Source organism: Peromyscus leucopus, chromosome 3, assembly GCF_004664715.2.
Source record: "Peromyscus leucopus breed LL Stock chromosome 3, UCI_PerLeu_2.1, whole genome shotgun sequence".
In the NCBI taxonomy this organism is placed as follows: Eukaryota; Metazoa; Chordata; class Mammalia; order Rodentia; family Cricetidae; genus Peromyscus; species Peromyscus leucopus.
In genome coordinates this window covers 127,149,316-127,166,040 of record NC_051065.1, presented here as the reverse complement: position 1 = coordinate 127,166,040, position 16,725 = coordinate 127,149,316, and the positions used below count along the sequence as shown (strand labels likewise).

The following is a 16,725-nucleotide window of genomic DNA, read 5'->3' as shown; positions in this document are numbered from 1 at the left end:
CGTGAGAACCACTTCCTCTTCTCGGATGTGTCTCGGGCTGGAGATTATGAAGTTGCTGAGAAGCGCTCGCGGCTTCCTGCGCGCGGGGACCTAAGGGACCCGGGGCTGTCCCAGGCGCAGACCCCGGACACCCTGCGCAGAAGGGACAGGGACCTGGACCGGCTGGCACTGCCCAGTGCGCGTCCTGCTTACCCCAGGGTGCTGATGAAGCCGTTGACCGAGCCCTCCGCGTACAGGGACACGATGTCCCCAATGTAGAGGAAGCTGGACATTTTGTCAGACATGCTGCTTCACGCTCCTGTGGCCGTCCCCGCTGTCTCCGCTGTGCGCAAGGGTGAGCTCAGGCCCGTGGGGTCCGAGGAGTCCGAACAGCTCAGCCTCGGCGCGCGGCAGCGAGGCCACTGCTGGGGACACCGCGATGGCCCCGCGCCGCCGTCGCCGCCCCTGCCCTGCCGTAGGTTTCCTGTTCCTGGCGAAGTTCTGTCCTACACCTTCGCTCCTCCTCCCTGGCCCGCGCTCCCTCCTCGTCCCCACAGTGCGCGCCCGGCCCGAGTGGAGCCTCTAGGTCCCCTCGGGGGACTCTCTGGACCAGGTGGCGGTGCCCACGGACCGAGGGGGCGGGGAGGAGCCCCGGAGGGGGGCGCGCGGCCAATCAAGCCTAGGCGGCCGGGGGCGGAGCGGGGCCGGGGCGGGGCCAGCTCCCGAGGGACGGGCCACCCTGAAGCCGCCCGGACCGAGGTTCAGGAACCACGCTGGGCGGCGCTGCAAAGGCAGCGGGGACCCGGCGGGGGACCGGGGCTCTGGGCACGGGCCGATCTTGGAAGGGCGGCCCCGGGGTGCGCGCAACAGTCTGGAGGGACTGGGGGAAGGGAGGGAAGACTAATCGGTGAGCTCGGGAGGGACCCAGCCGGGCTGGGAAGGGGTGCGTGAGGTGCAGCCAGAGTAGAGGGGAGGACCCGGAGCACGCAGCGACAATCCCTGTTTGCGAAAGGAAGGGGACTTGGAGGGGGTTGGAGGAGAACTGCCGACCCGAGGGCTCGGGTGGAACCCGCCTTTAGGGACACCGACTGCGCAGAGGGCGCGGAGCAGCCGCTCTCCATGGGGCTGGACCTGGAGCGCGCGGTGGCAGTCCTGCTGAGTGCACAAACCTGCTATCGCTGGGGGATAGAGGCCACTGTGGGGTTGGCGCCGTGCAGGAACCTGAGGACCCCTGACGGAGAAAAGCTGGAGTCGGGGTGGATGTATGTTTGGGTAGGGAAGTTGTTGATCGAGAGGAGGAAAGGGTTGAGGAAGACACAGATGGAAAGGAGGTGCTAAAGAGGGAGGGAGGGAGAGAGCGCTCCTGTGGAGTGTGTTCTTGGGTCCGGTTTTTCTCAAGTTTATGGCTGGGTAGAAGGATGCAGCAGCAGCCGCTGCCGCGGCGACCACCCTGGTGATCGTCAGTGTGTCTCCGTTGCCAGTGAGGGTTCAGCAGGGCTGAGCTTTGTAACTCCAAGTGAGGGTAACTTGATAACGGGTAAGTGATGGAACTTGTGGCCCCTGAGATGGAGTCCGGGGTGACCTCTCTGCTGCTGTCAATCTACCTCTTCCAGCACCGTTTTAGAAGTGTTTGGTTCTACCCTGTGGAAGACACGGAAGAGGCTAACACCGTGGTGATTGTGACACTAGTCCCTCAATAAAAAATTAAAAATGCTGACCAAGCAATCCGCATAGAGCAAGAGATGCAGAAGAGCAGAGAGCGCATGGCAGCGGCATAAGCCAAAGGCAACTGACCAAAATGCAGAGTTCAGTGGTGTCGCTTTGTCTTACAGTTCAAAGACGGTTGGGGGCAGAAAGGTGTTTAGAAGGCCTCCAAGGCGGCAAAGAGCAGACAGGAAATGCCAGGTCAGAGTCTCAGCATGAAGCTGGCAGTACTCACTCCCGCTGCCTTTCCCCTCCCCCTCCCACGCTCCTCCTCCTCTCCCTGCCCCTCTCTCTGCTACCAACTGAGGCCACAGATATGACTGCTGTGTTGTCCACAGAAAACAGAAATTTAGTAAGTTAGAGGCGCCTTATACAAGTCATCCTGTCTACATTTGTGATATTAGTGTTGGGAACCTCCAAAAGATGGGCCCTGAGTCATAAAGTCTTGAGGTGATGGCCCTGGAATGGCATCACCTCAAGACTTTGCCTGCTGCATTCTGTGGTGGTCCTTGCTAACATCCAACAGATGCTCAGCCGTTGCTGGCCTAAATCCCAAAAGCTTCCCTTACACAAAGTCAGGGCAACTTGAACAAATGAGTGTGTGAATATTTATGCTGACAAACAGATGAAGCATCTGGCTGGGTTCTCAAGTTCTGGCTCCGAGTGAGCAGCCTTGACCTGGAGAAGGGTCTCCTAAAACCAAGAGGCACCGGGCAGGAGTCCAGTTGCCTTGGGTAAGACACCATCATCCTGAGGCGCCTCTCAACACCTTCCACCCTGTCTTTTATTATTTCTGCACTCTGTGTGTGTGTGTGTGTGTGTGTGTGTGTGTGTGTGTGTGTGTGTGTGCAGATGCACTGACCTGTGTATACAATGGTAGATGCAGGTTTATATCAGGATATCTTCCTCGGTTGCTTTTCCACCCTGCTGTTCTGTTGTTGTTGTGTGGAGAGTTTGGAGGGTGTTTGTTTGTTTTGAAGCAGGTCTCTCACTGAAGCTTACCGTCAGATAGCTAACTGCCCAGAGAGCGTTAAGAGACCTCACATGTCCAAGCCCCAGCAATGGAGTTAGATATGCCTGCCACCATGCCCAGCTTTTACGTAGGTCCTGGGTCTGAGTTCCTCATACTGCCACAGCAAGCACTTCACCCACAGAGGCAGGCCATGCCACCCCAGCTGACTCACTACCACGGTAGAAATATCCTGAGAGTGGTCAGCATCTGACTTGTTTCACCCTTCACGGGGTCCTGAGGGCTGGTGTGTGGCTCAGGGGCAGAGCATTGACCAAGCATGCACAAGGCCCTAAGTTTTATCTCCAGTACTACAAAACAATTTAAATAATAGATTGATAAAACAATATTTTTGTGCTTTCTTATATTTTATTTATTTATTTTATTTTTATTTATTTATTTATTTGGTTTTTCAAGACAGAATTTCTCTGTGTAGCCCTGGCTGTCCTAGAACTTGCTCTGTAGACCAGGCTGACCTGAGATTCACAGAGATCCACCTACCTCTGCCTCACGAGTCCTGGGATTAAAAACATGTGCCACCACCTCCCAGTTAATAAATAATTTTATGTTTATTATGTCAATGAAGACTAAATGTTGAGTCTATCAACAGTCAGTCTCCTGTGCCACTGAGACCATGAATCACTTCAGCAAAAGTGCCAGTCACCAGCCCTAAAAATCTATACAGGTAATAAACCAAGCAGAGTGTAATATCTGAGATATTTATTCTCAGGGACCTAAGTATTAAAAATGAACTTCTGGTAAAGAGTCCAGACCCCGTGGTCAGCTGGACAGAGTCAAGGAGGGTTTGCAAGCTGACCTGTCAGTGAGTGTGTCATGAATCGCCTTCCTCTTTTCTCTCCCTTACAATGAACATAATTTGAAAAATACCGCTGGCTTATTGAGCAGTCTGATTTATGAGATACATGGAAAGTATAGAATTAAAAAGTCACTCTCTCTCAACAATGCTATACCAAATCTACACGTTTTGTGGCTTAATACGGCGCCAGGGGCAGCCTTTGGGCTTTGGGGTTCTTCTGATTAAAATACACCCTAGGAGCTGAGGAGCTGGCTTGGCTGGTAAGCAGACTGCCGAGCAAGCATAAGGAAGTGAGTCTGGATGCCAGCACCCACCAGGCACGGCAACACATCCACAGTGGGCAGAGGCAGCAAGGTTCCAGAACCAGCTGGCCAGCCAGTCTAGCGGACCAGGGGCAGTAAGAGACCCGGCGTCAAGCAACCCAGGCAAAGAGCTTCCAAGATAGTTTATATCGACCTCTGGCTTATAAACACACAGGCATATGTGCACACTTGCACACCTACAAAGAAAAACAGGGACACACAACATATAGTAGGCACAAGCATGGCGGCACATACCTGCAACCCCAGCACTTGGGAGACTGAGGCAGGAGGATCAGGAGCCCCAGGCCACCCTGTGCTGCATAATGAGAGCTTGTCAACACCCTCAGAAACAAAGGAAGGAAGGGATGCACACTCACATCTGAAATGTTAATCTTGTCTCCTCTGAGCAAGGAAGGATGCTGTGTCAGGTACTCTCCTCACTGCTGTGATAAGAACAAAGGGTTTGTTTAGGCCCACGGTATGCAGGTACAGACCACGAGGGCGGGCAGGCGGGCGGGAAAGCCATGGCAGCAGAAGCCATGTGGCCCTTCCGGTCAGGAAGCAGAGAGACATGAATGTTGCTCCTCTTGCTTCCTCTAGTCCAGGAGTCTGGCCCTGAGAATGTGCTGTCCACATTCCCTCCTCAGTTAACCTAATCTAAAAGCTTCTGCACAGCATGCCCAGAGGTTTATCATCTACATTCTGTCCTGCTGACCGTCAGCATTGCCCAGCATTGTGCACCACGGATGTGGTGGACCTTTCACATGTTAGCAGCTGGGGCATTGTGATGGGAAGTGGAACCAGGATGGACCAGGAGCCAGGCATGTGGTTTAAATACGCGTAGGACCTCTGCCCACTTGGCCAATGGGGAAGAGCAGCAGTGGTTACTAGCCAGGTGGGTCTCAACGCCGATTCTCTGCTTCACGAAAGAGTGAGGTTTCACTAGCTATGGAACTGAGCAGCGCATAGTTCCCTAAAGGGGAGGAGCTGGAGACAGGCAGATTGACCACTCCCAGACCCTCTTGGATCTACCCCTAGTGCTGGTGATTTTTAAGTGTTGTCTCCTTTTGACTTTGGGAGATTCGAGTCTTCCTCGTGGTGGTGCAGCCTATACACAGAACCTGTGTTGAAAAGGTCACCATGACTTAGGAAACGTTGTGGTGGTTTGAATGAGAATGTCCCCCATAGGCTCAGATATTTGAATACTTGGTCCCCAGTTGGTGGAGTGTTGTGGAATATTAGCTTAAGATGTGTTACATTTATGCTGTGGAATATGTGTTTAATAATGCAAAAATGTGTTGCATTTTTTGACTATTTTCTTTTCTTTAATTTTTTTAAAAGATTTATTTATTTTGTACACAGAAGAGGGCACCAGATCTCATTACAGATGATTGAGAGCCACCATGTGGGTGCTGAGAATTGAACTCAGGACCTCTGAAAGAACAGTCGGTGCTCTTAACCTCCGAGCCATCTCTCCAGCCCCATGTTGCATTCTTTTATGTTGCATTTGTTTAACTCTGTGAAGCTGTGTTACTGTGCTTGTCTAAAATACCTGATTGGTCTAATAAAGAGATGTGATATATTGTGCACCCCAATAAAACTTATCTGGGGATTAGAGGACATAGCCAGCCACTAGATTAGACATAGAGGCCAGACAGTGATGGTACACACCCTTAATCCTATCACTCAGGAGACAGAGATGTCTGGATCTCTGTGAGTTCAAGGCCATGCTGGCAATAGAGCCAGGCGTGGTGGCACATATCTTAATCCCAACACTTGAGATCTCATGCCTTTGCTTAGGAAGCACACACGCCTTTAATCCCAGGAAGTAAGACGGCAGGGCAGAAAAAGGTATATAAGTCATGAGGAAATAGGAACTCACTGTCTTGAGACTGAGGATTTCATAGAGGTAAGAACTTGTGGCTGGCTTGCTCTGCTTCTCTGATGTTTCAGCTTTCACCCCAATGTCTGGCTCTGGGTAGTTTTTTTTTGTGTTTTTTTTTTTTTTTAATTAATAAGACTATTTAGCAACTTGTGTTACAAAGAGATGAATAGCCAATAGCTAGACAGGGGAGAGAAATAGGCGGGGCTGGCAGGCAGAGAGAATAAACAGGAGGAGAAATCTAGGGAAGAGAGTGAGGAATGAGAAAAGGAGGAGAGGAGGACACCAGGGACCAGCCACCCAGCCACACAGTCAGCCACAAAGTGAGAAGGAAAGAAAGACATAGAATAAAGGAAGGTAAAAAGCCCAGAGGCAAATGTAGAAGAAGAGAAAACAGGATAACTTAAGTTAAGAAAAGCTGGCTGGAAACAAGCCACGCTAAGGCCTGGCATTCGTAAGAAGAGCTGTGAGCTGGATGGCGGGCTCCCAAAGAGTTAAAACACCAACTACTGTTTGGGTAGATTTATGGGGTGTGACCTTGATGGGGAAGTATGTCTGGGGTGAGCTTTGAGGTTTCAAAGTCATGTGCCATTCCCGTTCCACTGTCTCTGCTTCCTGACTGTAGTTTGAGATGTGAGCCCTCATCATAGATGTGGTGAGCGCTTCTCATGTCAGCATCTGAGGAAGCTTCCAGCTCCAACCACCATGTCTACCACCTGCTGCCAGGCTGTCCCTGACATTATGGACCTAACCCTCTGAACCATGAGCCCAAGTAAATTCTTCTATAAGTTGCCTTAGTCACTGTGCTTTATTGAAGCAACGGAAATGTATAGATAAATGTATAGCTACCATTCTGGGAGTCTTGATAATTTTGAACAAAAGATTGCATTCTTGGTTTGCTCTGGACCCTGCAAATTATACAGCCATTCCTGGATTCCAGCGCCTGACCACTCTAGAGAATGGGTGTAGAAGCTGCTCCATGGACTCCATTACTCCATGGCTCTCTCTTCCCGAACCAGCGTCAGTTCCTACTTCAGATCTCAAATATCAACAAGTCTGATGCCCCCAGTCACCTGGGACTAGGAGAATGAACACTGGGCTTTCTCTTCACTTGCTGCCATTCCCACTCTAAAAGTTTCCTTCCTCCATGGAGGCCGGGAAAGGCTCTACCTCTCCTCAGGCTGGGGATATGGTTCAATTACAGAGTGCTTGCTGATACGTGATGCTCTGGATCTTAGCTCAGAATAGAAAGATACAGTTTCACAAATACACAGTAATTAATTTATATCCATGTGATTAGTTCTGTGGCTCATTCTCTAATACATATAAATTTTTTAACTTTCTGTACACTTTTAGACTTGACCTTTGGTTCCAGGCTGGAAGGAGAAAGTTGGATGGTTACTTGGAAATAATAGCCACCCCCAACCACTCTCCCCGCAGGTCCTTTGAGGTAGATCACCACCCCTGTACCCACCCAGCACACCCCACTAGCTACAGCTTGAATGGGCTTAGCACAACTCCCCAGTCTCAGCGGGTCCCGGGGGGTTCAATATGGTGCTTTTCAAGATTTCCTGTGCAAAAGGAAACTGAAAAGCTTGTTAGACATATGCCTCATTCCCTGGATTCTTGGGTCGGAGGAGAGGGTTGTCGTCACTCCTGAAGAGGATGATGCGTTAGTCGGTTTCCTCGCTGCTCTGACAACACCTGACAAGAGCGACTTGAAGAAAGAAGGTTCGCTTTGCCTTGGGTTTGTGTCCAGTTCATCACAGGGCAGCCGTGGGCTACACTGCATCCACTGCAAGAACAGAGGAGTGCCGGTGTCCGCCTTCTGTCTTTTTTTTTTTTGTTTTTTTTTTTTTTGGTTTTTCGAGACAGGGTTTCTCTGTGTAGCTTTGCGCTCTGTAGCCCAGGCTGGCCTCGAACTCACAGAGATCTGCCTGGTTCTGCCTCCTGAGTGCTGGGAAGGTGGATCTCTGTGAGTTCAAGGCCAGCCTGGTCTACAAAGTGGGTTTCTGTCTTATTCCCCCCTTTTTATTCAGTCTGAGAGTCCATCCCAGAGGACAGAGTCACCACATTCAGAGTGGGTCTTCCCTCCACAGCAAATCTCTGGAAACACACCACACACAACACACTCCTCGGTGTGTCTCTAGGCAATTCCAAATGCAGTCAAGTTGACCATGAAGATTCGCCACATGGATAGATGTGGGCAAGGCCTGGGAGATGGGGCTCCAACAAAGCCTTGACTAGCACAAGGGCCTCACTGAAGACATTACTTGGTCTTGGTTTGTTGTTGTTGTTTTAATAATCTCAAATTCACAAAAGATTTTTCAAAAGAATACATCAAATTCATCAGTTTTTATAATTTGCCACATCAGTTTCATGGCTGTCTTCACACACACAGTGGGGGGGGGCAGACAGCAATGTGGGTCTCTTTCCTGCATGAGGAGTGGGGGGGGCAGACAGCAATGTGGGTCTCTCTCCTGCATGAGGAGTGGGGGGGGCAGACGGCAATGTGGGTCTCTCTCCTGCATGAGGAGTGGGGGGGGGCAGACGGCAATGTGGGTCTCTCTCCTGCATGAGGAGTGGTGGGGGGGAGACAGCAATGTGGGTCTCTCTCCTGCATGAGGAGTGGGGAACAGACAGCAATGTGGGTCTCTCTCCTGCATGAGGAGTGGGGGGGGGGCAGACGGCAATGTGGGTCTCTCTCCTGCATGAGGAGTGGGGGGGGAGCAGACGGCAATGTGGGTCTCTCTCCTGCATGAGGAGTGGGGGGGGCAGACGGCAATGTGGGTCTCTCTCCTGCATGAGGAGTGGGGGGGGCAGACGGCAATGTGGGTCTCTCTCCTGCATGAGGAGTGGGGGGGGAGCAGACGGCAATGTGGGTCTCTCTCCTGCATGAGGAGTGGGGGGGGGCAGACGGAAATGTGGGTCTCTCTCCTGCATGAGGAGTGGGGGGGGGCAGACGGCAATGTGGGTCTCTCTCCTGCATGAGGAGTGGGGGGGGCAGACAGCAATGTGGGTCTCTCTCCTGCATGAGGAGTGGGGGGGGAGCAGACGGCAATGTGGGTCTCTCTCCTGCATGAGGAGTGGGGGGGCAGACGGCAATGTGGGTCTCTCTCCTGCATGAGGAGTGGGGGGAGCAGACAGCAATGTGGGTCTCTCTCCTGCATGAGGAGTGGGGGGGCAGACGGCAATGTGGGTCTCTCTCCTGCATGAGGAGTGGGGGGCAGACGGCAATGTGGGTCTCTCTCCTGCATGAGGAGTGGGGGGGGGGGCAGACGGCAATGTGGGTCTCTCTCCTGCATGAGGAGTGGGGGGAGCAGACAGCAATGTGGGTCTCTCTCCTGCATGAGGAGTGGGGGGCAGACGGCAATGTGGGTCTCTCTCTCCTGCATGAGGAGTGGGGGGGGGAGACAGCAATGTGGGTCTCTCTCCTGCATGAGGAGTGGGGGGGGAGACAGCAATGTGGGTCTCTCTCCTGCATGAGGAGTGGGGGGGGAGACGGCAATGTGGGTCTCTCTCCTGCATGAGGAGTGGGGGGAGCAGACAGCAATGTGGGTCTCTCTCCTGCATGAGGAGTGGGGGGGGGCAGACGGCAATGTGGGTCTCTCTCCTGCATGAGGAGTGGGGGGGGCAGACGGCAATGTGGGTCTCTCTCCTGCATGAGGAGTGGGGGGGGGCAGACGGAAATGTGGGTCTCTCTCCTGCATGAGGAGTGGGGGGGGGCAGACGGCAATGTGGGTCTCTCTCCTGCATGAGGAGTGGGGGGGCAGACAGCAATGTGGGTCTCTCTCCTGCATGAGGAGTGGGGGGGCAGACAGCAATGTGGGTCTCTCTCCTGCATGAGGAGTGGGGGGCAGACGGCGGCAATGTGGGTCTCTCTCTCCTGCATGAGGAGTGGGGGGGGCAGATGGCAATGTGGGTCTCTCTCTCCTGCATGAGGAGTGGGGGGGCAGACAGCAATGTGGGTCTCTCTCTCCTGCATGAGGAGTGGGGGGGCAGACAGCAATGTGGGTCTCTCTCTCCTGCATGAGGAGTGGGGGAGCAGACGGCAATGTGGGTCTCTCTCCTGCATGAGGAGTGGGGGGGCAGACGGCAATGTGGGTCTCTCTCCTGCATGAGGAGTGGGGGAGCAGACGGCAATGTGGGTCTCTCTCCTGCATGAGGAGTGGGGGAGCAGACGGCAATGTGGGTCTCTCTCCTGCATGAGGAGTGGGGAACAGACAGCAATGTGGGTCTCTCTCCTGCATGAGGAGTGGGGGGGGGGGCAGACAGCAATGTGGGTCTCTCTCCTGCATGAGGAGTGGGGGGGAGCAGACAGCAATGTGGGTCTCTCTCCTGCATGAGGAGTGGGGGGGGGCAGACGGCAATGTGGGTCTCTCTCCTGCATGAGGAGTGGGGGGGCAGACGGCAATGTGGGTCTCTCTCCTGCATGAGGAGTGGGGGGGGGGCAGACGGCAATGTGGGTCTCTCTCCTGCATGAGGAGTGGGGGGGGAGACAGCAATGTGGGTCTCTCTCCTGCATGAGGAGGGGGGGGCCTCTGCACAGCAGCAGCTCCTTCACACTGCTCAGATCTTCACAGCCCATCTGTTCTGTATCCTTCGCCCACAAGAAGGATTTTAAACATATCCTTTTCTTAAAAAAAAAGTCTTTTATTATCTGTGTGAACGTTTTGCCTGCATGTGTGTCTGTGCACCATATGCAAACCTGGTGCCCACAGAGGCCAGAGGAGGGCATTGGATCCTCTGGGACTAGAACTACAAATGGTTGTGAGCTACCATGTGGTGCTGGGAACTGGATCTAGATCCTCTTAACCACAGAGCAATCTCTCCAGCCCCTTGAGCATCATACCCTTGATGTCTGAATACATCCTTTTAAGATCTGGATGTTAGCCTTAGCAGGGTGGTCTATAATCCCAGCAGAAGGATTACAAGAGTTCAAGGTTACCCAGGCTACTGTGTGAAAACCTATCTCAAAACAAACAAATCCAAAGAATAAAGACATCATGCATTTATTTATTGTACATAGTTGCCTCCAGAGAAATTCCCCATTTAACATCCTATCAAAATGAAAGGAATACTCACAATGGAGAGCTAGTAAAGAGTCCACTGTGAGCCTGGCAGCAGTAGTGGCCTTTAATCCTAGCACTCAGAGACAGAGGCAGGTGGATCTCTGAGTTCAAGGCCAGCCTGGTTTACAAAGTGAGTTCCAGGACAGTCAAGACTACACAGAGGAACCCTGTCTCAAAAAACCAAAAATAGCTGGTTGTGGTGTCGCACGCCAGTAAGATTTGCTGAGGGAGGCAGAGGCAGGAGGATCACAAGTTTGAGGCCAGCCTGGGCTACACATTTATTTCTCATCCACACTGCCCCACTAAAAAAACAAAAACAAAAACAAGAGAGAGAGAGAGAGAGAGAGAGAGATCGCATTGTGTCCACCACAGTAAACCAGCAAACTCCTGATGGTAACAGAGGAGAAGCAAAGAACAAACAACAAACAACAGACCAGAAAACACCAACATCACAGGAATTAGTGAGCACCTCTCAGCGTTTTCATGGGCAGATGGCCTCACCTCACTGTGAGGAGACACAGACTATAGCTATTCGTTATCACTACACGCCTCACTAGTAAAATTTCTGATAAAACAGCTTTCCAAAAAAATCTTTGCCAACTACACAACAGATGTTTATCTATCTGGAATAGAAAGTAAACACCAAACCCAAAATCATCCAGTCAATAAGTGGCTAGTGAACAGAATGGGCAGTACTCAACAGAAGAAATACAAGAACTATTTTTTAAAGTGTTCAGTATCCCTTAGCTGTCAGGGAGATGTGGACTAGCACTACTTTGAGAGTCCATCTCACTCTGGTCAGAATGGCTGTTCTCAAGAAAACACATGCTAGTGAGGATATGGATTATATTACATGCTCTACTGGTAGGAGTGTAAAAAGATATAGCCACTATGGAAATTAGTATGGTGCTTCCTCAAAAGCCTGGGAATGAGGGCCAGTGAGACAGCTCAGAGGGCCACTTGCTACACAAACATCATAACCTGAGTTTGATTCCTGGAAGGAGAGAGCCAACCCCTGAAGTTGTCCTCTGACTTCCACATGTGCACTGTGTGACCCACCCCCAAACTGATAAGATTATAACAACAATTTATTTTTAAATGTTAAAATAGAACTATCATATGACCAGCTATACAGTTAAGTGTACACCTAAAGAACTGAATGTCAACATATCACAGTGCTGATTGCAGATCTGGTCACTGCTACACTGTCTATAAGTCATGAAATGAAGCCCACCCAGCTGTCCATCAGCAAGTGGACAAAAAAAATGTGGCACATATACACAATAGGATTGTAGTCAGCTGTAAAAAGAATGAATCAAGACTTTCTCAGGGGAAAAGATGGACCTGGAGAGCACCATGTTAAGTGAAATAAACCTGACTCAGACATTACATATTTTCACTCACATGCATAACCTAGATTTAAGGACTTATTTATTGGGTATATGTCTGTGTGTGTGCATGCAAAGGACAGAAGAGTGTGGCAGCTTTCCTCCTTGCTCACCTTCTACCTTTTCCTTTTAGGCAAGTTCTCTTCCTGAGTCTGGGACTCTCCTGTTCTCAGCTGGGCTAGAATGCAACAAGTTCCAGCAAGCTTCCTGTCTCCACCCCTTGCCCTTGGAGCTGGGATTACGGGTGTGTGCAGGAAACTGTCTAGTTCTGTAGTTGCTAGGATACAAACCCTGGTCCTCAAGATTGCACATAAAGTATTCTTAACCACTGATCTGGAACACAGATTGGAAACTATACATGTGTGTATGTGTTAGTGTGTGTGTGTGTGTGTGTGTGTGTGTGTGTGTGTGTGATGAAATTTCATTAGAAGGGGCTCATGAGAGGGGAGAAGAGATCTCAAGGGAGGTGGGAAATGGAGAAGGCATTAGAATATCTGTGATAAAAAAAAGTTGGAATTACCTGTGGGAAAGAAGGAATCCTGGAGCAGAGGAATGGAGCATGGGGGGGGGGGGGCTATGCATGAGAATCAAGTATCATGACATAAATGTATAATATCACCATATTGAAACCAATCACTTTGTATGATAACCTAAATAATTAATTTTTAATGGTAAGAAATATTCTCCCACCTGTTTTGTAGGCTCACAGCTCTAGACACACAAACATTCCTCATGCTTTAGTCCGACCCTGGCATTCCAGCTCTACAAGGTCTAGCGAGGAAGGATGTTGCAATCAGAAGCACTATGTTAAGGCATAACACAAGTTATCAATTATTGGAATATTTTAAAGAATCGTGATCAGGGCTTGGGGGATGTATAGCTCAATAGTAGAGTACTTGTTGAGCATGCCGGAGGCCTGGGTTTTGATCTCTAGCACAGGAGAAGGAAGAGAAGGGGGAAGGTGGAGGGGAGGGGGAAGAGGAAAATAATTAGAATTGAGATTCATCAAAACATTAAAGAAGGGGATACCAGTTCACAAATTAAATCTCTGCCAATATTTATGCAAATAATAAACCTTGGGAGCTCGCTTTCCTTATATGTAGAACAGACACAATAATGATGATGCCTACATCACATGGTCTAGATTAGAAAATACGTTTAATGGCCTTGGCATGGCAGAGCCTGGTGCAAAGAAAGTGCTCAAATAGATGTGTTAAGATTATGAGACAAGCAACATGGACATCACAGAAAATCCACAATCGAGATGTCACCACCAGAGCAAAATGCCACTGGTGCCTGAGCCCTGCCAGAACCATCACCAGAGACTTCATCAACAGTTCTTCCGCACATATCAGACCCATCTGGGAACACTAGCAAGCACTTGCTAGTTGTTGACATGTGGGTTCTTTCAGGGATATCTGAACTCTTAATACATGCAAAAGAAATCAATTTTTTAACAGGCAAATGGCAGACATAACAATGAAGTGTTGTGACACCAAAACAAATCAATTAATTTAATTAAATTGAAAAAAGCGTCTAAATAACCACCTACAGATGCCATGTGAGAACACTAACTTCACAAGCCAAGGCTTTTTATCTTTTCTCAGAATGGAGCAGATAAAACCCACAGAGAAACTGTACTGCTTTGCTCGTATCCCAGGGGAAAAGCAGACATGCCTATCTAACTCTGTAACATGGACACAGAGCCACAAAGAATAATTGGCCAGTTAAGGTTCTAAAATACCAAGAGAGGTTTACAAAGAATGGTCCCATTTCCAAAGCCCTTCGGGTCTCTGTACTGCTCTTGATTGCTCCATTCAGGATTTGAACACTGGCCTAAGGTCAAGAGGCTCCTCACTGGCTTGGTGATAGCTAAGAGGAGTGAAGACTTCAGAGTGTGCAGAGCTGAAAACCGTGTGCTGCCAGGAAGAAGCTGGAGTATCTGTGTGTGATGGTCACTGTAGCTAGTCTTTCTTGCTGGACTATCTTTGGATCACCAGCTCCCAAATAATGACCTGGAAGCTTATTATTAATTATGAAAACTTGGCCTTTAGCTTAAGCTTGTTTCCAACTAGCTCTTATAACTTAAATTAACCCATGTTTTTAATCTACGTTCTGCTGTGTGGTTCTTTATCTTTCCTCAGTGCAGCACATCCAATTTGCTCCAAATCTGCTGTCGAAACGTGCACCTAGATTCCTTCTCCTCTTCCTCTCTCTCCCTGGAAATCCAACCTACTCTCCCTTGCCTAGCTATTGACCATTCAGCTCTTTATTAAACCAATCAGAAGGTGCCTTGGCAAAGACACATCTTCACAGTATATGAAAAGATTATTCCATGGCAGTTCATGTCTGTTCTCTGAGCCTGGTGCACTTCATACTCAGTCCACCCATGGGACAGTCAAACAGCCACTCTTACAAAGCACCCAAGATTTAGATCATTTTCATGTCGCTATGACCACTATACCTGACAGGAAGACTTTAATGCTGATAGTCAAATAAACAACATGATATATAATCACTTTAAATATCAGCTTGGGAATGTAAAAGTATGTCCTAAGGAAATAAGCTTGTGTATCAAAAATACTGTATTCACAGTTATACAGCATTGCTCATAAAGTGAAGGTTGAACATCAGCAGTTAGAGGTGGCGTGGACCTTAGCCAGTGACTCTTAGGAACTTGAAACAAGGGCTGGAGGGATGCTGAGCAGTTAAGAGTGCATACTGCTCTTGCAGAAGACCCAAGTTCCTTTCCCAGCACCCACATCAGACAACTCACAACCATTGTAACTCCAGCTCCAGATCTGTTGCCCTCTTATGGTATCTACCAAGTATTGCACTCATGTGCACATACCCAAACATATACATCATTTTCAAAAGAAGATGTAACAATATAAAATTATTTATATGACATTAAAAAGCAAGATAACAACCAGGTGTGATGGTGCACACCTTTAATCCCAGCACTCAGGAGGCAGAGGCAAGTGGATATCTGTGAGTTCAAGGCCAGCCTGGTCTATAGAGTGAGCTCCAAGACAGGCAGGTCCACAAACAGAAACCCTGTCTAAAAAAACAAAAAGTAAAACAAAAATAAAATAAAAAGCAAAATAATATTTCTATGATGCTTTATGCAGTTGTTATGATGTACTAGCTAAGCAGAATAGCACACACCTATAATCCCAGCACTCAGGAGATGAGGCAGGAGAATCACAGATTGAAGCCAGCCATAGGGGAAATAACAAATGGAAAAGGAGACTTGCATGGTCAAAACTATGGGTGTTTCTTCTGTTTTCTTAGTCCGATAGAGCATTATTTTAAATGAAAAAACAGAATTGTATAGCAATGAATGACGTTTGCTAAAAGGGAAATTATGTGAAAGGCTTTTTCAAACAAGACCTAATAATGGCACCATAGACTGAAAGCAAGGCAGAGCAGGAAGGAGCAGGCGCGGCTGAGCAGAGCGCACAGCCAGAGGCTGGAGGTGAGAAATTGCTAGCTCAGTGGGTAGAGAGCTTGCCTAAGGGGCCAAGCTCCAGGTTCAACCCCCAGTGCTGCGTAAAACTGGGTGTAATGGTGTTTGTCTGTAGTTCAAGGTGACCCTCGGCGACTAGCAAGTTCAAGGACAGCCTTAGTTATGTGAGAGCCCGTCTCAACAAAGAACATGGGCAAGGGAGGAGGAGAGAGCTTCTCTCATGTTCTCCACAGAGACACAGCAGAGCGTGTCCACCCACAGCTTCTCAACCACTCACTCCCCTTGGCGGACCAGAGTCTCAGTCAGGGGTTCTATTTCGGCAACGAAACACCAGGACCAAAGAGCAAGTTGGGGAGGAAAGGGTTTATTAGGCTCACACTTCAGCATTGCTGTGGTGGTATTGTGTCCCCCAATATATTGTGCGCCCTAATAAACTTATCTGGGGGTCAGAGAACAGAACAGCCACTATATTAAACATAGGTTTAGGCAGTGGTAGCACACGCCTTTAATCCTAGCATTCTGTCTGAATTATCAGTGAGTTCAAAGCCACACTGGAAACACATGCCTTTAATCCCAGGAAGTGATGGCAGGAAGCAGAAAGGTATATAAGGCGTGAGGACCAGAAACTAGGGCCTTTCAAGCTTTTAGCTTTTAAGCACCAATTCAGCTGAGATCCATTCGGATGAGGACACAGAGGCTTCCAGTTTGAGGAAACAAGGTCAGCTGAGGAATTGGCAAGGTGAGATTGGATGTGGCTTGTTCTATTTCTCTAATCTTTCAGCAATCACTCCAATACCTAGCTCCACATTTGTTTTTATTAATAAGACCTTTTAAGATTCTTGCTTCACATTGCTGTTCATCACTGAAGGGAGTCAGGACAGGAACTCAAACAGGGCAGGATCCCAGAGGCAGGAGCTGATGCAGAGGCCATGGAGGGAGCTGCTTACTGGCTTACTTCCCCTGGCTTGCTCAGCCTGCTTTCTTATAGAGCCCAGGACCACCTGCCCAGGGATGGCACCACCCACCATGGGCTGGGTTCACCCCCATTGATCACTAAATGAGAAGATGCCTTCCAGCTGAGTCTCATGGAGGCATTTCCTCAG

At 49.4% G+C, this 16,725-nt stretch overlaps 1 protein-coding gene across 1 annotated transcript in view; it reads right to left on the bottom strand.

Annotated features, from left to right (window-relative positions):
- Itpr2 (inositol 1,4,5-trisphosphate receptor type 2) overlaps positions 1-629 on the bottom strand; it is a 423,811-nt gene extending 423,182 nt beyond the window's left edge. The window contains exon 1 of the mRNA XM_028891637.2: positions 193-629. Within this exon, the coding sequence (XP_028747470.1) occupies positions 193-284 (92 nt within the window). The 5' untranslated portion in view covers positions 285-629. The remainder of the gene's footprint in view (positions 1-192) is intronic.
- Positions 630-16,725: the final 16,096 nt, after the last annotated feature.